Source organism: Rhamphochromis longiceps, linkage group LG9, assembly GCF_057381845.1.
Source record: "Rhamphochromis longiceps isolate RC_006_pf linkage group LG9, R_longiceps_female_GT1.1, whole genome shotgun sequence".
Taxonomy (NCBI): domain Eukaryota; kingdom Metazoa; phylum Chordata; class Actinopteri; order Cichliformes; family Cichlidae; genus Rhamphochromis; species Rhamphochromis longiceps.
The window spans coordinates 35,153,374-35,176,622 of record NC_140565.1 but is presented as its reverse complement, the minus strand read 5'-3'; the positions used below and the strand labels follow the sequence as shown (position 1 = coordinate 35,176,622).

General features: G+C 43.0%; 2 protein-coding genes across 18 annotated transcripts in view; one reads left to right on the top strand and one right to left on the bottom strand.

Annotated features, from left to right (window-relative positions):
- unm_hu7910 (un-named hu7910) overlaps window positions 1-9,151 on the bottom strand; it is a 63,478-nt gene extending 54,327 nt beyond the window's left edge. For 2 of the 17 annotated variants that reach the window (XM_085419413.1, XM_085419414.1), the window contains exons 1-4: window positions 5,852-6,487; window positions 5,558-5,739; window positions 5,415-5,483; window positions 1,903-2,085 (exon numbers count right to left, since the gene is read on the bottom strand). In XM_085419413.1, the coding sequence (XP_085275539.1) occupies window positions 1,903-2,085; window positions 5,415-5,483; window positions 5,558-5,723 (418 nt within the window). In that variant the 5' untranslated portion in view covers window positions 5,724-5,739; window positions 5,852-6,487. Of the gene's footprint in view, window positions 1-1,902; window positions 2,086-5,414; window positions 5,484-5,557; window positions 5,740-5,851; window positions 6,490-8,803 lie in introns of those variants that run through there. The other 15 variants (XM_085419416.1, XM_085419417.1, XM_085419423.1 and 12 more) reach the window with 11 other exon arrangements.
- A 2,026-nt stretch (window positions 9,152-11,177) lies between these two features.
- On the top strand, window positions 11,178-22,845 carry LOC146662771 (uncharacterized). The gene is made up of 4 exons (XM_085419331.1): window positions 11,178-11,342; window positions 13,247-13,398; window positions 16,780-18,477; window positions 18,710-22,845. The coding sequence occupies exons 2-4, from the start codon at window positions 13,381-13,383 to the stop codon at window positions 19,631-19,633; spliced, it is 2,640 nt and encodes an 879-aa protein (XP_085275457.1). The 5' UTR covers window positions 11,178-11,342; window positions 13,247-13,380; the 3' UTR covers window positions 19,634-22,845.
- The last annotated feature ends 404 nt before the right edge of the window (window positions 22,846-23,249 follow it).

The window sequence follows — 23,249 nt, the reverse complement described above, 5'->3', positions numbered from 1 at the left end:
GAAACTGTAGTGATTGTAAGACGTGACCAAAAGTCTAGCGAGCACACATTTCAGCAAACTTCCCTCTGGCTCTTTGACGTTTATCTTGGGTCCGTTTTCTCCGGAGGTCGTCCAAAGCTCCAACCTGGCCTCGGATGGCTTTTTGTATGCCAGGATGAAAGCTGTTAATAACCCAACCGACCACAGACCACAGCAAACATGTGTATTTCCAGGCCACAAGCTCACTTCCTCCCGCTTGTCTCGCTCCTTTTGGTACACACACCAAAAAGCATCACTGCTTTAAGCTGCAGACACTCAGAGCTCCCCACAATCGGCTAACGGCACATTGAAACCATTCAATCACAGCACGCATGTGTGGAATACATTTGTGCACACAGATCAAAACGCTACTGTACTTTTGAAACGCTGTGTTTGTTCACGTCTGACTGAGAGGAAGGCGCTGTGAAAACTCGGCATCAAACCACATGAAGAAGTCACCGGGTTCCTGTACAAAAACCACTACTTTGACATTGTGTTTCAGTGTGTGTGAAGGCTGGAGACCCAGACAGAAATGCTGCTGAGAACCAAACCAAATAGGCCAACAGATGCACGTCTCCTTCTCTGCACACGGCGGGACTCCACAAACGTTCTCACGCTGCTCTCACGTTGGAGGCGAACCCGAAGGAAGAGAAAGACTGCCAAGGATCGTCGTCTTGTAACATTTAGATGTAACCGTGACATGATCCACTGTGGAGAGCCCACAGCTGAGAATAAACCCGATCAGTGGACAGCACTGTGATTGGTCAGGTAACTCTGCGTCAGGATAAATGATGGTCCAGGGTCAGTAAAGACATGTTGGGTCGTCTGTACCGACCACAGTTAAATTACTTAACTCGTAAATATTTTTTTATAGTTTGGGAGCAAATTTGTGAAAACTTATGAAGCAACAGCGACGAGGTGGTGCTGCAGCTCAGCAAAGAGGCGGGAAAGTGAAAGATCAGACAAAAGACAAGGTGTTTATCAAGCTGACATCAAAACTTTCAGTAAGTCTGTTATCAAAGCATCGGATCGAGAAGAACAGGAGTGGTCTGAAACGCAGAGCCTGAAGATGGCAGGAGGCCGTCTTTCACGCGCAGGAAACTGATCTGAGAGCTGCTTTAGCGCTCTGGAGTGATCAGGTGACCCATCGACGGTGGCCTGGGTTTGAGTCCGCCCTGGGTCATTCACTGGGTGCCTACAAACTGAAAAGCCAGCTTTCTCATGATCACAGAATCTGCTTCCTCATTGTCATCTTTAGAAGCATCACGACATCATCGTGTCGACAAAGCGTTTTGGAATTTTGTGTCGTTTTATCAGAAACGGTGTGTAAACAAAGACAATCTCATTTTATGTGAACTTCCTCTTCCTCCTCTTTGTGGATATTAAACTGTAACAGCCGGGAAACGGCCACACTAGTTGGACCGTCTGAACCTCCAGGCGCTGCCTCAGTTCGATGTTTGAACAGATTATCACACATCCCACTTTCACTGCATGTGACCAGCGTGCAGTGCTGTTACTAAACACGGCCTGCTGCTTGGTGAGATGTTTGCTGACTGAAGCAACGTGTGGGGCCCCCACACGTTGAGCAATTCACCCGAGCTCACTTTTATAATCACAGGATAATCTGCATGTCATCTTCATTCAGGAGGAAGATTAAGATGAGGTTTATGAAATGCTGAATGTCTGCTTTACTTCTGCAAAACAACCACATCGACGCATGTTAGCCACTTCTCTCTTCTGCCAGAAAACAATCCCTCACTGCTTTTAGCTGTTCAAAGTCTGCACCCCTTCAAAATAAAAGCTTCAGGAAATTGGGCACTGAATCAATCATGCGTCTGCTTCCATTAAATTACACCATGTTATCACGCCCGCCCTCCAACTCACCGATCACGGTGTCGTAGTCCACGATGTCGAAGTAGACCACGGCCACAGAGCTCCAGACTCCCAGCAGACCCAGGACCACAAACCAGGTGAACACGGAGTACTTTGGGCCTCCACCTGCATCTCCTCCGCCTCCTCCCTCTGTCCTCTTTCCATTTTTGCTCTCCACCGGCACCGTCTTCCCCTCTGCAGGTGTGAAAAGCTGATGTTAATACCAAAGCCAGTTTGAGTAACATTTATTTCTTCTTTGAACGTGTCAACTGAGGCACGATCGCGCCTGCTGCCAGATTTAGATCAGCAGTTAACGTGCTGATAGCAACAAACTCGGTGTCACCCACAGACAGACAAGATCACACAGCACAGAGCTTTGTTGTTGAAGAATGAAGTGAAATCTGAGCATCGGGGCCACGTCTTTATTTCAAACCGTCGCAGAGAGGACGACAGCGCGCAGGTTCAAATCTGCACCACTGAAAATAAAAATGTTCTCGTGCAATAAGTTTTGTGTATTTCACAAAATGTATGCAAACTTTCATCGTCACAGCACGAGCTGGAGAACAACGCTGGTGCTGATTGATCGCCAAACAAAATGCAATGACTGGAGCAGGCGTCAAACCTGACGGCAGCTTTATCGTGTGGACGTGTCCTGCACTCCTGAGGTTACGAGGCTCAAAAACACTGAAAACATTTATTTATGAAATTAAAAAAGCAAAACAAAACTTAAACAGCAAACAGAGAAAAATATTTTTTTATTTACAAAACGACCAGAAAATAAGGAACATGCACACACATGTGCACCAGTATCTGTGCACCAGTCTTGCTCACCTGCACAGGTAATCAAGCATATTAATGTGTTATGACATCAGCAAACAGCAGCAGGCTGAAGCTGGGCGATCAGATTTAAGCCCTCTTTAGTGACTAAGGTTCAGACTTAGTGGACTGAGGCGTCATGTTTCCAGCTGGTTTTCCTCAGGACAGATTTGGCACATTGTCGTACTATTTTAAGTGCTTTGGGAAAACAAGGAGACCGAGTGGGAGAGCGAGACAGGAAGTACAGGCGGAGAGCGCTATGACGTGATTAAACTGTAGGACGGAGTGTCGGCTGAAGGAAAACTTCTGGTGAAAGTCTGAACGTCCAGGAAAAACAAAGAGGGAACAGAGAGAGGGGCAACATGGCTCCACAAAGGACAACCCGACCCAGGAATAGAGCGAGAGACACCGAGTCAATATGACCCCGACAGAGAGAGAGATGACAACAGCTGTTTCAGGACTGAACAGGCTGCAGATAAAGAACAGCTGTCTGCTTTTGCACTGCGTGAAAATGTCACTAAGAGCACTCCTGAAATAGCCCGAGGCTGCGTTCAACACGTGTGCGGTTAAAACACCTCAAGTGTCTCTAAAAGCACTAAAGACTGTAGAAAGCAGCACGTAATGACAGCAGTGATGGAAAAAGCATCACCTCGGTCCTGATGTGGCTGATAAACACCCGGCAGTGTTTGTGGGTCACAGCTAAGGTGCTGTGAGTTTCACCTGGTTCAGACACCAGGACGAAGAACTAGCTTTAGAGTTTAAAGAGCAAAGGTTACGGTTATCTAAGGCTGCGTCCACACTGAGGCTACGTCCACACTGAGGCTACGTCCACACTGAGGTTACGTCCACACTAAGGTTACGTCCACACTAAGGCTACGTCCACACTAAGGTTACGTCCACACTGAGGTTACGTCCACACTGAGGCTACGTCCACACTAAGGTTACGTCCGCACTGAGGCTACGTCCGCACTGAGGCTACGTCCACACTAAGGTTACGTCCACACTAAGGTTACGTCCACACTGAGGTTACGTCCACACTAAGGCTACGTCCGCACTGAGGCTACGTCCACACTGAGGCTGCGTCCACACTGAGGCTACGTCCACACTGAGGTTACGTCCACACTAAGGCTACGTCCGCACTGAGGCTACGTCCACACTGAGGCTACGTCCGCACTGAGGCTGCGTCCACACTGAGGCTACGTCCACACTGAGGTTACGTCCACACTGAGGCTACGTCCGCACTGAGGCTACGTCCGCACTGAGGCTACGTCCACACGAATACGCTTTGGTTTGAAAACGCATCTTTTTGGCCTCCCGTCCACACTGAGACGCCGTTTGCAGAAACCTTTGGAAACGTTCTCCAAAGCGGACACATTTGAAAACCCAGTTTTCGCATTGCGGTGTGGACAGCGAACCCCGAGCCTTTTCAAAAACGATGACACATTTTAGTCATGTGATGCAGTCATGTGACCAATGAAACTAAGATAGCGGAGGGCGTTATACAGCAGGTGTTTGACAGCCTTATTAAAGATTAATATCAGTCTGTAGATGCTCCAGAGAGCTTTTCCTCAAATTCTTTCATTCTCACTCGCTTTTGCAACTTTGTACTTTTGTGTTACTCGCAGCAACAACTCCACCTCATTGTGAGTCCGTTTAAATAACTCGGTGCTTTCCCTCGACATTCTGACGCGACGTTACAAAGAGCCGGAAACTAATAAACGGCAGACAGAAATGAAGCTTCTTGTGTTTCACGCATGTGCAGGACTGGACCGTAAGCGCTTCAGTTGTTTCAATGTGGACGCACAACTCTGTGAAAACGACTGAAAGCGCCAGTGTGGACGCGGAGCGCTTTCAGACATTTTCAAACTTATCCGGGCGAGTGTGGACGGAGCCAAAGTCATCGAAGCAGCCACGGCGCCCCCAGTGGGACACCCTGCTGCGGGTTCAAGTAAATGATTGCTGGTTCAATTCCAGCCGGAGACACAAACCCCCTTTGTGTAACCAAGCACTGCTACAGCACAGCAAACAGCAGCTTCCTGTATCCAAGTAAGGCATGGACATTTACTCACGACCCTCACACACCTCTCTCAGGGTGGGAACGTGGACTTTACAGCCCAGTAAACCCAGTAAATAGTCTTCATCACTGCTGACCTGATGTCCCACAAACCCGAGAAACTCAAGCAAACTTTGGTCACTTTGGGTTTCAAGTACTTTGTCTGAGTTACTGGGAATTTACACTTTGGATGGAAATTCAATCCACAGCTGCGCAGCGACCTCCCACCCTGCACCGTAACCTTCATCAAAGTGTAACTGAAAATCAGGGCGATGCAACAACTGCGATTGTACGATTCCTATAAAAACATTATCACTGTACCTGCTGGAAGCCTACAGAGAAACAGCGTTGCTCCGGTGAAAAGTCTGCTTAAACCTAAACCTGATGTTAAAAGATTTTGGATTAGACACAATGACGTGTAATCTGAATACCGACGCCAACAAACTGATGCCGAGACACATTCGCTTCACACCAAAATCACCACAAGCCTTCACAGCATCACCAGGGTTCATCTTGGCAGCTTTTATTGTGAAAAGCTGCCACAGGATGTAGCCGAGTTTGTGTTAAAAGCATGCTGCATACCATACGAGGTGAAACCACACGAAACTCTGACCTAAGAAGTGTTCCAAACCGGGCCAGTCCATGCCTGTCCTACCTGTCTCCTGGACAACAGGCTGCACTTCCTTCTGTGCACGTGTCACTTCCTCCTCCCGCTTCACGCCTCCTAAACGAGCCAAACCCGACCAGGTGAGAGCCAAACCTAAACTGAACCAAACCTCATGCATGCCTCAGTCCTACCTGTCTCCTGCAGCAGAGGCTGCGTTTCATCCTCTAACAGCGGCTCCACCTCCTCTTCAGTGTACATCACCTCCTCCACCTCCTCCTCCTCGGCGTGGATCTCCTCTACATGAGCTGCACCAGGAGAGGAGGTGTAGGAGGTGCCGTAGTGGCGGTATCGCTCCATGGGTGGAAGCACCACACTAAACCAGCATCAAAAACATTAAAAACAGAAAGTGAAGCTCCTTCACGCACAAGATGAAACTGACCTGCAGGACAAAACCTGAAGACGTCACAGACCGAAGATTAACGCACCAAAACTATCGGAGTCTTCTCAACCAGGTGACGGCGTGCTTGAAGAAAACAAGCAGCTTTAAAAGTTCGAGGAGGAACTCAACGAAGTGACAGAAGGAGACAAAAACAATCCGAAAGAACAAAGACTCTAAACGAACGATCGTCAAAAAGCTTCAGCGACTCTCAGCGTCTCCGAGCAAAGACAAAGAGTGAAGGAGCTCCTCCTCCTCTTCCTCCCAGCAGCACAGGGATTGTGACGGGCTGCTGAACCTGATCCACACTATTATTAGAGCTGACAAACCCTGCGACGCTGGCTGAGAGATGCCAGAGAGGACAGAATAGCCCCTGCATAACCTTGACACCGGCATTTCTGGACTCTCTCAGCTGTTGCGGCGTTTCAGAAATAATCAGCAGGTAGTACGGCCACGCCAGAAAAACCAAGGTGCTGTACTGGTCCTGAACCACAGCAGGGAACCAATGATTGTTGGGGCTCTGAGTGAAGTGGGTGTTAATGGTGGATAACACCCCCATAAGTGTGGCAGTTTTGCAAGCAGAGCGCGTTTTCCCCCTGAATACAAATATTTTTGGATGACCTGTTTTAAAGACGAGATCCGAGAACACAAACGGCAGTTCAAGCGCTCGCGATGGTTCAAACACAAGAGTAACGACGGTATCAGCAGGTATGACCCACAGGTTCAGGCTCCGGACGACCAGAGGTCAGAGGTCAATGTACGGTCCGACTCAGGCTGACAACGTTTACTCTCGAGGTCTTTATGCACCAAACGCATAAAATGGGTCAAATAATTTCATGTGTTAAAGATATTTTCCTGCTCTTAATGCATCGCCAACAGCGTAATTTAATAGGACGAATTTGAGGCACTTCAGTTTTTTGGATCGTGCTCGATTTTTCATATTTAATAAACAGACCTGACCAATCACATCACTGCGTTTGGCGCTCGTGACTCGAAGCGCCTACTGGTACTGAATATACAACGAAATGGAAACAGCACAATAGTGTAATCTTGCAGACTAAGAGAACAAGTGTGATAGTGGTGCACTGATGAGCACAGCTTATCTTTCCAGCGCTGACTCGGCTGCCTGTATAAAAACCAACCTGTGTAGTTTTACAGTAAAGCTGCTGCCCTTCAGCAACTGTATCATTCTTTGTGAAGCAACTTCTGGAATTGCCAACTTGATTCTAATGAACTGATAGCAGAGCGACTGAGCTGTATTACCCTTTTATCTCCACCTCGACCCACCAAAGTCACTCTGAAGACAGCAGCTGACTGTGAGTGGTCCGTCTCCTTAGCAACAACACTGGAAGCTGATTGGAAATCACAACGATTTTGTTTGTGGTCTCCAGCCACCTTTTAAACAGCAGCTGAACAAGTACATCAAAAGCCAGCTGTTCCAGGTGCTTTCATATTCAGCCAAGATTTCCTCATAGTGGTCGGAAAATTATTCCCAGTGCTCATATCACAGGTTTACAAGCTCACACCAGCATGGAGGGTTACACATGATGTTTGGGCATTTGGACACATGAAAAATAAAGAGGCTCTAATAACACGTGTGTGTGTGTGTGTGTGTGTGGGGGGGGGGGGGGGGGGGGGGGCGCACTCTTCATGGTTTGTGAAAAAAAAGCAAACTTCCTGTTTGTATTAACAACCATGAAGAGGCTGCTCTGGTCTTAGAGTACCTCATTACAGCCAGTTCTGCTTTTATGTGATAAGAACCTTACGATCCATCACTCGTCACTGTGTGTGTGTGTGTGTGTGTGTGTGTGTGTGTGTGTGTGTGTGTGTGTGTGTGTGTGTGTGTGTGTGTGTGTTTATATCTGTGTGTGCGTGTCAGAGTTGTGTGTGCACACAGTCACGGATGTCAAACGGGTGTTATTCTTGCTCTCACCTGATCGAACAGATGTTTGCATGTGTTGTTACAAATGGAAAGCATGTGTGAGAGAAACGTGGAGGTAACACTGTTGAATGTTTAAAAGCTAAAATGTGACAGCAGCAGCAGTGAGCACTTTGTAACACCCAACATTTATCTTTGATGTGAAATTATATGTGTTTGTATTTCAGGCTTTTGGGGACCCTGTGTAAAGACCTCAGACTGTCTCAGGAATGTCAGTGAAAGCATGATTCATGTGTTTTTGCCCTTTAAATTAATTACAGATTGCAGTGAGGAATAACCCGGTTTATATCGGGCTTATAAATGTGTAAATAATGAGCGGGGCCAGTAAACTCCCGCACAGATAACAGAGATAACATGAACCCCTCGCTGCTGCCTGGGAGAAAGTTAGCTGCCGTTAGCAGGCTGTTATTGATGGGGGCTAGGTTAGCTTAGCGTCGTTTCCACGGCCACTTTCATGTTACCGATGGGCAATGAAGCTATAATCACACAGAGCATGCCGGGATTTATCAGGGAGGTTAAACTGGGAGTCTGCTTTATTGTGATCATTTAGCAGCGCTAGCAGAGAAAGGGGCGAAACCAGTCCCGCTCTCTTGTATCGCGAGAACATCCAACCAGACTCCATTGAAAATTCTTCCAGTCGAATATGCATTTGTTTAGAGACGGCGCTACAAGTTATAAACATAAAATACGACATCTGCGGGAATATTTAAAAACCACTTCTCCACTCGGCTTCAGTAAAATACAGCAATTGTGATGCGTTTATTATAATTAGATATTTAACAGCATGTTAATGACGCTTCAGGACGCCAGGCAGTGCGCACTTTTCGCTGTTGGAACCACGGGAGATCTACCTCCGAAAGTAGGAGTCTACGTTATATTTTGTATCAGTGTATTAGCCGAATCGAAGAACTAATCTTATGGATTAAAAATATATTCTCGCTTTTGATGTACTACACGCGATCCTTTCCAAAGACTGAAAATAGCTATAAACTGCAGAATGTTAAACGGAAGTCTGAATTAGAGACACAGGCGGGAGAACCCAGTCAGATAAAGGGTACGTACCTTTTTTTGAGTGGTTTCTGGGATTCTTTCTCTGCGCCATTGCTTCGTAAAGTATCCGATGTTTGTTTCAGTCAAGCAGCGATGAGGTGACTCTCTAACCTGGCCGTGGTTGTCGCGGTGAAAGCTCCTGTTTGCTTTCTGCTCTCCGCTCTGTGCGATGGAGCGACGCGTTCACCAAAAATCACGTCCTCACTTGGATACCAGCAAAGCCAACGTCCATGGTAACCGTGATTGGCTTAGTAGTTCACAAATCAGAGCTGCCTAATGAGTGTGTGGGTGGGGCAACAGGCGGGTTCTTGTGTTTTCTCACCAATCAGATTCCTGCGCTGCTTCCCAGTGTCGTTCCTCCCTCTGGAGAGGAGCAAAAACGTGGCAGAAGAGGGAGAGGAGTTTTAAACATCGGGGCGGAGGGACACAGCTAATGGGGGTTTTAATAACCTTTATTGATAGCGTTGTTACGGTTTAAAGTTAACATTGAATAAAGCAGGTTTTAAATTAGATCATAAGAACGGAAACGCGATGAAGTAAATAAAATACTTTCATTAACTTTTAGGAAACAATTTCTTGTTGTTTGATTATTTATTTTATGGTCTATATAAATAGCCCACTCAGAGCTGAAGTAATGTTCTATTATTGATTTAGGGTTATAAATGAAACAAGTGGTGCAGACAAACTACGCTGAGGGAGCAGAAATGAAAAAACAAATGCACCAGAAGTCTCCACAAAACTCAGAAACCCACCACCTCTGCTGGGATGGCACAAAAACGTTTCTCCTGTTTGTGATGCTAAAACGCCTCACAGTCAGTCACCGGAAACTCTTAGTTCACCTCTTATTGCAAAATATAAACAGACCCAGTTAATAATACAACAATTGTTTTATTGAAGGTGGGGGAGCAAGCTGGCATGTAGTAAATGTGATTGTCCACTAGATGGAGACAAACACAGAAGAACACTGAGCCCTATCGCTGCAGCTGAGTAAAGAGAACCTTTATTTAACTTTTAATAGTACACTAATAGTTCTGCCTATCATAAACAGGTGCAGCTCTACAGTGCATCAATTCCAGCCTAAAGTCTGGCCATGCTCCCCAAGAATGAATGATTTCTGTCCTGCAGTGGGGAAAAAAGAAAGAAATAAGTGGTGCAGTGGTCACATCAGTCCATCCGTGTCCCTATGTGGCTTCTCTACACGAACCCGGGCTTCTTCCCACAGTTCTGAGACATCCATGAGGATGAATGTTTGTCTGTCTTACAAGTGTCAGACATGCAGCAGAACTTATGAGCCGATGCACACATAAACACTGGTTAAAGGCTTGTTTTGTTCAACCACTATTCTTCAGCTGGACACATCGAAACAGAGTTTGAAGATGTTCAGAAGATAAATTTGGAGGACAATGAAATTCTTTCCTCAGTATCAAAGAAGCCAGACTTCTGTTGTTGTACCATCAGGCTTTTTCCACATCCTAGAAGAAAACTCTGCAAGAAAACATCCTCCTAACTGCAGCTGTTCAAAGGCTGCTGGCTCATATCAATCAGTCAATCAGGAGTCAGTTGTGGCCAGTGACATCTACGACGCTGTTGCATGCTGGGGCAGCAGGTTGAGGGTCGCAGATGCCAACAGACTAAATAAACTGATCCACAAGGCCAGTAATGTTGTGGCGATGGAGCTGGACTCTGTTAGGGTGGTGTCTGAGAGGTGGATGTTGTCCAAGATTAAGACAATACTGGGCAATACCTCCCACCCACTCCATGACGTACTGGGTAGCCACAGGAGCACGTTCAGTGGGAGACCGAGATGACCCAAAAGCACCACTGACCAACACAGGAAATCATTCCTGCCTGTGGCCGTCTCCCTGTACAACTCCTCCATCTAACACACTGTAAACACTGCAATAGTTACACCCTTTTTTTGCACACCCTCTTTCTACTCAGTAATATTGCTGCCAGTATTCTTGATATGTATTTATAACCACCTCTGTCAATCCCATTATGGAGTGATTTGTGTATATATTGTGCTATTTCTTAAATCTGTAACATATTATATGGTTAAATAGTCTAGCCTGTTTTTCTTACTGTTACTGTACTGGAGCAACTGTAACTCACATCATTTTCCTTAAAGTATGCTGATTCTGAAATTGCAAACAAAATATTTTACAAACTTCAAAGAAAAATAATTTAATTAATTAATTATACTTTAATTAATTAGCTACTTAATTACTTCCATTTTTAATTAGTTAATGACATGTGTTTAATTAATTGTTAAATGATGTAATAATTTGACTTATTTTGGCAAGTGAGGCCCTCCATAGCTCACGGAGGCTCGTTTATTGCTTCGCACTCCAGACCAGCAGGTGGCGATGATGCGGATCGGAGGTGGTGGAACAACGGAAGTACAGTCAGACAAGAAGAAGAAGCAGCTGCAGAAAAAGAAGGATAAAAATTGAAGATCCGCTTCAGCTCAACCGTCCAGCCTACCCAAGACTTCCAGCCCGGGTTTGTGGCCTGAGCTCGTCCGGAGGAAACCACCGCGTTTGCGCCTGAGGTTAGCCCGCTATGTCCCGGACGCTCATTAGGCGCGTGCGGAGGCAGCTGCATACCTGAAGCTGACACGTGTGAGACGGGCTGGTGGAGACAACGCGAGCCCACTGCGCCACACGAAAGTGTCTCCACCACAGCCTGAAAACACGAATTTAGACTCGCAGTCAAAGTTTAAGTGTCGACGTGACGTACTCATTAAACACGGTTTATCTGCGATAATAATATTATTCATTTTAATGTTGCAGCTGCAGATGGTTTGAATGAATTCCCCTCTGCTGCAGCATCATGTAGAACATCTGTAAAATAAGAAGGAAGTAAAACTTTAAAGTACAATGTTTGCATATTAACAAGTACATTCAAAGTTTACTTCAGTAAGGTACTTGAGTAAATCATATTGCATCACATTGTAGTGCAGAGAACAGTTTTGTGTGGATCTGATATTTGCCATTTCATTGCCTTTAACCTTTTTTTCAAATTTCACCTGCAAAGAGACGGTTTTACCTGCTTTTATGGAGAAACTTCCTCATGTGTGCGCAACAGATTCTTCTTCAGGTGATTTTTATAAAGCAGCTCACATCCCCAGGTTGATTCAGTTCAATTCAAAATGTGTTTGTATAGCACATTTAAAAGGAACAGAGTTAACCAAAGTGCTTCACAACAGGTTAAGAACAAGAAAAAACAATAGAGAAACAAATACAGATAAATGACAATAAATTAACATTAAAAACACCAAACAGGCCTGATGGTACTCAAACTGAACTTGAATTAAAAGCAAAGTAAAAAGTGAGTTTTAAGACGTGATTTAAAAGACTGAATCTGGCTGGACGATCTGGGTGCTCTTTTGGGGTCGTACATGTTGAGGAGTTCGTTTAAATAACTGGGTGCCATATTATTTAAAACTTTAAAATTAAGTAAAAGAATCTTAAAATCAATATGATACTTTACAGGGAGCCAGTGTAAGTTTGCTAAAACTGGAGTGATGTGTTCATACATTCTAAGACCTGTTAAAAGACGTGCAGCAGCATAACTGCAAGCGATGGAGAGTGTTGGAGACCCAAACAGAGGGAACTGCAGTGATGAAGGCATGAATAAGTGTTTGTAGGTCTCCTGGGGGAAGATCAGGCTTAGCTTTGGCAATTTCACATAACTGATAAAAACTTGTTGTCACATCTGTGGACACTTGCTTCTCTAATTTAAAGGAGATATCTAAAACCACTCCTTACAGTGAGAGAAAGATGAGAAGCTAGAGGACCGAGGGTATCGGCTAACTTGTTCAAAGAGGCGTGAGTTCCAAAAACCGACACTTCAGTTTTATTTTCATTTAGTGTAAGAAAACTCTGTGTTGACCAGTCTTTAACATCATGTAAACAGTTAAAGGCTGCACTGGGACTGAGACGTCCAGTTTCAAGGGGAAGTAAATTTTGATTTCATCAGCATAACAGTGAAAGGGAATGTTGTATTTCCTAAAATTAGATCCCAAAGGCAGGAGTCAAACCTAAAAGGACTAAAACACAGAGCAACCCGAGTCGACGGTTAAAAGAAGACCATTAAAATCTCGTAAAAGCGCAGTCACAGTACCAGTGATGGGAATAACGGCGTTGACTGTCTAGCACCACACCTGGAGCTCAGGGGGCAAAAGAATCACATGAGTGCTGCTGTTTGACTGAGGAAGGATAAAGGAGTCGTGGTCAATCACATGACCACTTACAGACAAAGCAACAAGGTGACATATACCAGTTTATAAACTGTGTTGATGGGCCAGTAAAACCAGAGTCATGATAAACGCGTGTTTGTTCCTCAATAGTTTCACCTGAGATGAAGGAGTGCGTTTCTACTCACGCGTGTTCAGAGTCAGTGACGAACACGTTCTTTATCATCTACAGACTTTTATGTCATGTTTACGTTTAGGATTGAATCCTGAATCTACGAGATAAAGGGTGGAGTCGAAATCTGAAAACACAGACGGAGGCTGATGTGATGGTGGGATGAAGACGATCTGAGGAAGAGGAGCTCGATCCTCCTTCAGCCGCTGCAGAGGAACAATGGGCTCTTCAAAGAAGGTGAGGAGTGCACCTCGGTGTCAGTGATGTGCTCTGACACAAAACTGTTGATGATAGATTTTGATGGAGCGCAGCTCCCTGTTTCATCATAAACAGTGTGTGTGTCTGTGCGACGTGATGGCTACAAATAACAGCTAAATCCAAATTTGCACACGTTACACATTTCTTTGTCTGCTTACAGATACAAAGCAAAAACCTCTGTGCTTAGCTTCCCTGACTGTGTGTGAGTTTCAACTTATGAGTAAATTTACAAATTTTACAATCCAATCAGAGAGCAGATGAGTTTGGCTGTCGGAGGGGTGTTTTACTGAGCTTCAGGTCCTTCATCACAACGAAGGACAACAGTCTGTGCGTGTCTGAGTTCGGTGATTAGTGTGTCACAGGTTTATGTGCTTGCACAGAGACCTCCAGAGCCTTTTCAACAGCTCTGTGGACCTCAGGGGGAAGGAAGTGTTGTGGAAAGGACACTCTTCACTAGCCGGGATAGTTACAAAGCTTTCTTTCATTATGAATGAGTTGTTTCCTATTGAACATTTGAACATAATACAACAGAAACTGTTGTAGAGGATATAACGTCAGAAATATACGTGTTTTGAAATGACAAGGAGCAGGTGCATCTAGTACACGTAGAGCTGCTGCAAAAATATGACCCCAAGTGAGTGCAGTGACACCACATCTGTTGTGAATGGGCCTTTATGCTGCGCACTGTGACTCACAGCAATGGTCCCTGGTCAGTCCTGACTTTGTGTTTAAGTAATACTAACGTAGTAAAGGTATTTCTGACCACTGACATACCACAACTTTATCCTTTCAACAGCTACAGTTAAGGGACCTAGCTTGTATGACCCCTACGGGATATTTATATAGAGATCCTCCAGCCTCAAACTGCATTACCCTTCCAGGACCCGAGGCTCAGTAAAGCACCCCTCCGACAGCCAAACCCAAAGATTGAGTAAAACTTTGCACTTGTAAGTAGGGCTGGGCGATATGGCCTAAAATTCATAAGGTGATATAATTTGAAGCATGTGCGGTAACGATATATATCGTGATATATTCTTTTCTTCTGTATAACGTATTTTCCACACTAAAAATCCTTTAATTTTCTCAAAAATCGAGAGTGTGCCTTATGTATGAATTCTGGTTGTGCTTACTGACCTCGAACCGATTTCTGCGTGCAGAAATCTGTTAAAAAATGTTTTAGTACAACTTTGGTAAGCTGCACAGCTTGATGGATTGTCAGAGCATTATGGCTGCCGTAGTGAAAAGCTTCGCGGAGTAATCTGGGTCCAAAACTCCGTCAACTTCAGGTCCCAAAGTCAAACGAATACTAAGAGTTAAAAACGGTCTAAATTCTTTCATCTTTAATTAAATCATCAGCGTTGCTGCTTTATCGGGTGTAACAATTAAGTTTTACATCGATGCATCCATGAAAACAGAATTTATTAAATTTAACAGAGATAGAAGTTAACAGGAAGTTAGCTCGCTAGTTTACACCTAAACATGACATGTTCTAAGAGATTTTTGAAACTAATTCAAACGTACAGCTCTGCTATCACTTCCAACATAAATGAAGACAGAAAACTAAACAGCAGTGGCCTTTGAGGGGTTACTGAAGTCTGACTACCTGATATATAATGTTGTGCTACATGATTGCTAGCGACACAGCTATGTTAGCATAACATTAGCACAATGAAGCTGGAGGATGAACGCCAACTTCTCTTCCACTCGATAAAAGTGCTTCATCTCTTTGCTATGACTGTCGCCTGGCATAATTTGCAGATGATAATGGTTGTATTATCATACAGTGACATATGACAGCAGCCGCTGCGATGCTTTAGACCAAAACAGGCGCAGCTTGATGACATCATCAACATGCGCTATCGCGATAGAGCGATATAGTCAAAATCTCTATCGTTGGCCAAATTTATATTGTTTCTATCGTATATCGTTTCTATCGCCCACCCCTACTTGTAAGTTGAAACTCACACACAGCCAGGAAACCTGAGCGCAGAGTTTTACACGTAGTTTTTTGCTGTAACCAGGCCTTAACAAAAAAAATTGTAACTCGTGTAAATATTTTTTACAAACACACAAATTCTCATCTGCAGATGCACAAACATAAAATGTTCAGATATTTTGGTTTACATGGTTACAAAACTCAGTTCACAACTACATATTTGATTTACAAGTAGAGCAGGGCGATATGACCAAAGATATTTATCACGATATACATTTGAAAATTTGCGATAACGATATAACTGACGATATAATTGACACTAGACAAAATACTTTACAACTCAACTTTATTAGTGCAAAAAAACAAACAAACCCATCTATGTATTTTCACTTAAACAAGCAGCTGTTTTATGTGAATTAAAGTTATATAAAAATGTAACAGTGTAAATTCCTCGCTGACAGTTTAACCAAAAGGCGTTTCCAGTGGAAACTGGCCGACATATCCTCAGCATAACCATGTATAATATCCACAAAACTTAAAAAGAGCTTATACACACACAATACAGTAGCATTATGTTGAAGCACAGTACGTATCACTCCGCGAGGCTCCGCCTACGATAGCCGTAATGCTCCGACAATCCATCAAGCGGTGCGGCTTCGTAGCTCAGCAAAGTCGTACTAAAACATTTTTTGACAGATTTTTGAGGGCCGTGCACATAAAATCGGTTCGGTAATAATGACGGCCCGCTTGTTCTACCAAAAATAGTGCTTTGGTGTGTATCTGACGGATGAAAGCCAAACCAGTTCCACACCACTGAAGTTGCACCATTTTTACAAACAAATTGTGGTTCATCTGTTTCATTTAACGATCCGGTTTCGCTCTTCTCATTCTCCGTTGCCACCATGCTTTTTCCGCAATGTGTGTATGAAAACAAAGGCACTGCGCATCCGCGTTTTACCCATATTCTATTGCGATATTTCATTTTCTTATCATTGCCCAACATTATAATGGTATCATCATGAACTGTATGATGTGGCCCAGCCCTAATCACACAAAATGTCACAAAGATGGGTCTCACCTTTTTCTCATGAGAGAACAATGTGGTTTAAGGTTGACTATGAATACTTTGCACTCACTGTCTCTACTCCTCAATCAATCAATCAGAACTTTATTCGCCACATGCAAGTTGCCCTGCAGTGAAATGCCCCCCCCCCCCCGACCTTACATACACAACACAGACATCACATGGGGAGACAGATCAGAGATCAGTAGTATTACGGAAAAACACAGAAATGTACAATACAATGAGAAAGTCCAAGAGTGATAAAAGAGACCTCTGCTCATGCTGGGCTCCTATGGGAGGACAGCATGAGAACAGAAAACAAACAAACAAAAAATAAATCTGCATCTGTTTGTTGTTCCAGAAATGTAAAAGACAAAGCAAAGTGAGAACTCAGCGATCTCAGGATGATAAGGCTTCCCCAGCAACAAACAAAGACAAATCACACCCCTGCGAAGAATGTGGAAAGGCTTTTCCCACTGCAAAACGGCTCAGAAACCACCAACGCATCCACTCTGGAGTGAAACCCTTCAACTGTGAGCACTGTGAAAAGGCTTTTATCACAGCAGCAGCTCTAAGAATTCACACACGTATTCACACTGGAGAAAAACCCTTCAGCTGTGACCAGTGTCAAAAGACTTTTCGTCACACATCTGCCCTCACGGTACACAAGCGCACCCACACTGGAGAAAAACCATATCCCTGTGATCAATGTGAGAAAGCTTTCCCAGTTTTATGTGCTTTAAAAGAACACCAGAACACCCACACTGGAAGGAGACCGTACTCCTGTGGCCAGTGTGGAAAGTCATTTAATCATATAGCAGCCTTGAAAAGACACCTGCGCATCCACACTGGAGAGAAGCCGTACACCTGTGAGGAGTGTGGCAAGTCCTTCAGTATACTCAACTACCTGAAGGTACATAAGAGAGCTCACACTGGAGAAAAAAGGTTCTGGTGTGATGAGTGTGGGAAAGGATTCACAAAACAAAATAGTCTCAGAGAACACCAGAACAGCCATGCTGGGAAAAAACAACATTCCTGTGACCAGTGTGGAAAAGCTTTCTGTTGGACAGCCAGCCTCAAAACACATAAGAAAATACATGAAAATGTGAAACAGTACCTGTGTGAGATATGTGGAAAAGCTTTCCTCTTGAAAGGAAATCTAAAGAAACACAGTAAACTTCATACAAGGGAGAAGCGTTACTCTTGTGACCAGTGCGAGGAAGCTTTCACTTCATCAGCTGAGCTCAGAAGGCACCAGCGAGTTCACTTTGGTGATAAAGTATACCGCTGTGATAAGTGTGAGAAAGGATTCACACAGTCCGGCAACCTCAAAATTCATCTACGCACTCACACTGGAGAAAAACCATACAAGTGTACCCAGTGTGAAAGAGCTTATGCCAAAAAACGTAGCTTAGCAGTGCACCTAGTTGCCCACTCTGGAGTGAAACTACATTCCTGTGATGAATGTGGGAAGGAGTTTGCTCATTTGGCATACCTGAAGAGGCATGAGCTCGTTCACAGTGGAGTGAAGGCACACAGCTGTGAGCTGTGTGGAAAGGCTTTTGTCAGCAAGAGTAACTTAAAAAATCATCAACACAGGCATACTGGAGTGAAACCATACAAGTGTGATAAGTGTGGGAAAGCTTTTTCCTCCAAGCAAGTCTTAACTCTCCATCAGCATACCCACTCTGGACTCAAGCCATATCACTGTGACCTTTGTGGAAAAAACTTCAGCCAGAAAGTGACCCTGAAAAGACACAGACGAATGCACACGGGAGAGGATCTGTACTGCTGTGAAGTATGTGGTAGATGTTTTCCTTTGTATTCTGGACTAGAAGCCCACAAAGTTACACACACAGGGGAGAAACCGCATCGCTGTGAACAGTGTGGGAAGGCTTACAGCCATTATCGCAGCCTTATAATCCACAAACGAGACCACACTGGGGAGAGACCAGTCAAATGTGACCAGTGTGGTATGCGTTTTAAAAGTTCCAGCTCTCTGTGGCACCATCGACAGATTCACAAAGGAAAGAAACCAATTAAGTGCCATCACTGTCAGGTATTTGGAATGGATTTCAAGAAATGTTTTCTGAAATCTTTTTTTTCATATCATATTGTTTTAAGTATTTTAGACATTAGACAGTAAGTGCGGAGTCAGTGTGTTAGATGTGAGAAGTAAATACCTCAGATCTCAGACTGTAACTGATTATGCAGCTTTTTGTTAGCTCATTATTCACTGTAATTTATAAACCCAAGATTGTTTTCCTTATAACCTTTGGTAATTGTTTCAGAAATGGAGCAGCACATATGGCTCAAATCCTCGACGCTGTCAGCATTGTGGCAATAAACCATACCGCTGCGTCCAGTGTGGAAACACTTTCAGCCAGCTGTTAACCTTAAGAAGACACCAGAACATGCACACTGGACACAAACTGAACTATTGCAAAGAATGTGGGAAAGGCTTCCCAACACTGGGTCTATTAAAATGCCACAAAATTGTCCACAGTGGGGTTAAAGGTCATGTCTGTGATGTCTGTGAGTCATCATTCACCAACGCAGGTAATCTCCGAAGACACAAACGAATTCACACAGGGGAGAAACCATTCAAGTGTCGACATTGTGAGAAAAGTTTCACATCCTCAGGTCATCGCACGCTTCATGAACGTGGGCACACTGGAGAAAGACCATACTCCTGTGACGAGTGTGGGAAAAGCTTCAGACATTCAAGATCTTACCGCATACATCACCTCATCCACACCAAAGAGATAATAATTCCTTGTGAAGTTTGTGGAAAGATATTCAACTCCCTGTCTTCATTTGAGTACCACGAACGTACCCACACTGGGGAGAAACCTTTTAAGTGCAAACACTGTGACAAATCCTTTATTTCAGCATCTATGCGCGCACGACATGCACATGTTCACGACAAAGAGCAACAGTATGACTGTGACCAGTGCGACAAGAGTTTCAGGACTCACAATTCCTACACCATTCACAAGCGCAGCCACATTGCAAATAAGCAGTTTTATTGTTACCAGTGCCCAAAAATATTTGCTTCATCGCGAGGTCTGTGGAAACATCAGGTCAAACATGCTGAGCAGAAATCATTTCCTTCACTGGATAAAAGGAAGTGCCTCGAAGCATCTAGCCAGACTTATGGTCTCAGACTTAAAACCCTCGAGATCAGGCTGCACAGAATAGATATAGATTCCTGAGATTTCAGTTAGTGTCACGTTTTGTGTACTGTCTTAACTTTCAGTACCTTTAAAGTTCGGTAGCAGTACAACAAAGTGGTACATTAGATTATCCATTGTTTTATGACCTTATTGGTCTGTTGTGCAGTGGTGCTAGTTTCTCTATAGGCCCTGAGAAAACCAGTAAAAATGTAGAGTAAAAAAGTGGTTTAGAGATTGAAATGATAAAAAGAAATATTGTTAACCACTTAAGCCCCACACCCCCGGTACCGGGGGCAAAAAGGAGGAGATCACGTTTAATCGGTTATAACGCGGGTTGAGAAATATAAGTCCAGACATGTGTGGTATCCACAGAAACCTCAGAATCTCAGCTAAAATGTCATAAAAACCATTTCTACAACCACCAAACACACCAAAAACAAGCCGTGATTAAACGAGCAGTTACGTAAATGCGCAGAAGTCCGCTAAACAAACAAAACCGAACCAGAAATTCTTCAGACTTCGTGTAACCAGCTAGAGATAGGCTGGTTAGCTTCCAGGGCTATCACTGACTCCACACACCAAGTTTCACCACGATCAGACCAAAATTCACTGAATGAGCCGTAAAAGAAGACCACAAAAACACACAGCAGCGCAATTGCGCTAAGACAAAAATTGGCTTACCGTCCCGATTTCCTCTGTTATTGTAGCCGGTAGCCATGTGAACAGTAGTTACCATACCTACCTAGCCGCATCAGAGCAGTTTTCCGTCAACAACCTCCATTTTAGACCCACCTACAGACACGTGACTGAACAGACGCCACATGCTGTAAATTTGGGCCCACGTGGGTTTTGGCATCACAACGTCTGATTGGTTGAAGTGGCGTGAACGTGGCATCGTTACTGTGAATCTATTGGCTCAAACGATTAAAAAGAGGTGTCAATCACGCAAATTGACCAAAAGAAACCGAAGTTACAGCCCCTCAGAGTTTAAAGGACCAGAGGCCAATCAAACGCTCCAGGCGCGCTGCAGAAAAGGGCCATTGCCATGTAAATGTGTGGTTAATTCTTCAAAAAAAATTTTTTTAAAAAAAGCATTTTTAGGCCTGTTAATAAAATTTGTTAATTTCTGCTCTTTAAAACCTAAAAAAAATCAACTGGCATGGTGTCCAATTGTGTGCCAAAATTGGACATTTTTGTACAATGTCTGGATATTCATGTCTTGACAGGGCTGTAATTTTTCACTGTTTCACTCTAGAAACATGAATCTTTGCACAGATGATGTTTATATGTTGGTTACTGAATTTCTGGAACCAAATGTGATCTGAGGCATATTTTTCAAATGCTAAAAATTAAAAAAATATAATTAGGCGAGGATAAAATCTACTTACTTTTTCTGTGTTCCAGTCTCAGTAACTTTGACACAGTAATATCTGCTTCAATATTTACACCTCTGATGAAATTTCCCAAGTGTTAGCTTTATTTTGATACCAAGATTGTAAGGACAGAGTTTGTAATTGCCGAGAAATAATATAATAATTAAATTTGGGCATTACATTTTCGAGCAGGAAGCTCAGAAACCCCCTTGGGGCTTAAGAGGTTAAATAAGCAAATTAAATTACCTCCAGGACTGTAAGGGGACTTAAGCCTAAATGAAAGAAACACTTGGGCCTTTGTTAATGTTTCATGTTCCATTAGCTCAGTCAGTGAACGTTTAGACAGAATGTTTTGGTTTGGTTAGATTCACACAAGTTCTTATTAGATAAAACTGTTCAAACTGGAAACAGTCTGAAAAAATTTACCAGTGCTAGAATTTTTCAAACCAGCAACTGCCAGTCAGTGGAAATGGAGTATTTGCATATGTTTAATACACTTCCTCTGGGTGGTTATAAAAGTTTTAGTTGCATACTTTTAATTTAGTTTTAGTTTACCTTTATGTTCTTTGTCAACACTTCCTTTGGATTTTAGCAACATTTGAACATTGCTAAGGGTGATGCAAGCGTGAGTCTCCATAATAATTATTGCCTCAGACAACAGCATTGTGGTTTAGCTGTCAGAAATTGTATTATTTGTGAACCTTTCTTGTTTTGCTACTCAGAATTTGTAAAGAAGATAAGACTTAACCTTTTGTAGGGGACTGAAAAAAAATGAAAAGTATTATTATTATTTTACTTCTCTGACTTTTTCTCTCAAGATTTTTGTTTAATAAGTGTGGTTCGTCATCTCGTAAGGCTGTTGAGGAAATTTACTCACCATTTGAATAAAGTTCTGAATGAAAAAAAATACTGGTTTGTCAAGTTGTGAAAATTCCACTTAATTATTATTAAGTAGATCAGAAACAGCTTGTGGCTGGATTATTCCTAAATCTTCAAAAAGCATTTAAGAAAAAATCAACCATGAAATCGTAATTAATAATCACTATTAAACAATATGGGATGGATTATTTACATCTAATTTTACAATCAGATGTAAATAATTTTACATCTGATTGTAAAAGTATTTAAGGGACAGGAAACAATTTGAAAGTTGGGAGAATATTCCTCATCATGCTTGTGGTGTTCCTGGAGGTTCTGTACTTGATCCATAAGGATTCAGTATTTATTTAGTTATTTGTAAAGTATCTGATTCACAAATATTTGTTTTTTCTGGGCGATAAGGATCATCCTGTTTGGGAATTGTCCAACTAAAGTGCAGACTCACATAGATGCTGTGGAAATTGAAAGAGTTCAGCATAGGTTCCTTGGTATAGATGGATATAATAGATGATAACAAAAATAGATGATAAAATAAGATGGAAATCTCATATAAAACATACATAACACAGTTCCAAGAAACATTTCAATATTGAGTAAAGCAAAACACATTCTGCTTTCACTTTATATGAATTATTGTGCAGAGGTTTGGGCCAGTACTTAGAAATGCTCACTATCATCATTGTCCATATAACAAATAATAAGGGCCATAAGGATCATACTGGTTACAGAGATCCATAAATATGTTTACCTCCTGGCGCACGATGTAAACATGTAAAGAAAGGATTTATGATTGGATACGATGTAAACAGGAAGAAAAGGGTGATGATTATTGGTACAAAAAGAAAAAAGATGGGGGGTTACACAGGCTCATGCTTCTCCACATTATTTATTAGGATTATTCTGTTTTGCTTTTTTTCTGTTGTGGTTAATTGTGTTTTTTCTTTTCTTTGATGTTCTTGTATTATTTCAACATGTTCAAAATAAAGCCACACAAACAAACAAATAAGCAGTAGATTTATAGTTTTATGTATTACAATATTTAATTTAATCTTTCTTTTTTTCCACATCTAGCCACCTATTTATCTTCTACCACTTATCAAGGTCATGGGGGATGCAGTCTCTGCAGGGATGCCCAGGCCCAACTCCTGCTGGAAGAACACCAAGGAGCTCTTTTCAGTGCAGCAGCATGACTTTATTTTGGGTTAACATGAAAAGTGATCACATCTGCTGGGTCAAAAATGTGCAACAGCAGTGTTAATATTTAGTTACATGTCCCTTAGCCATTTTCACTTCAATTAGGCACTTTTGGTAGCCATCCACAAGCTTCTGGTTGAATCTTGGACCACTCCTCTTGACAGAATTGGTGCAGTTCAGTTAAATTTGATGGCTTTCTGACATCAAAT

Coding starts and splice junctions, on each gene's coding strand:
- LOC146662771 (XM_085419331.1), top strand. Junction 18,478..18,709: donor TTAAGTGCCATCACTGTCAG/GTATTTGGAATG, acceptor TAATTGTTTCAG/AAATGGAGCAGCACATATGG.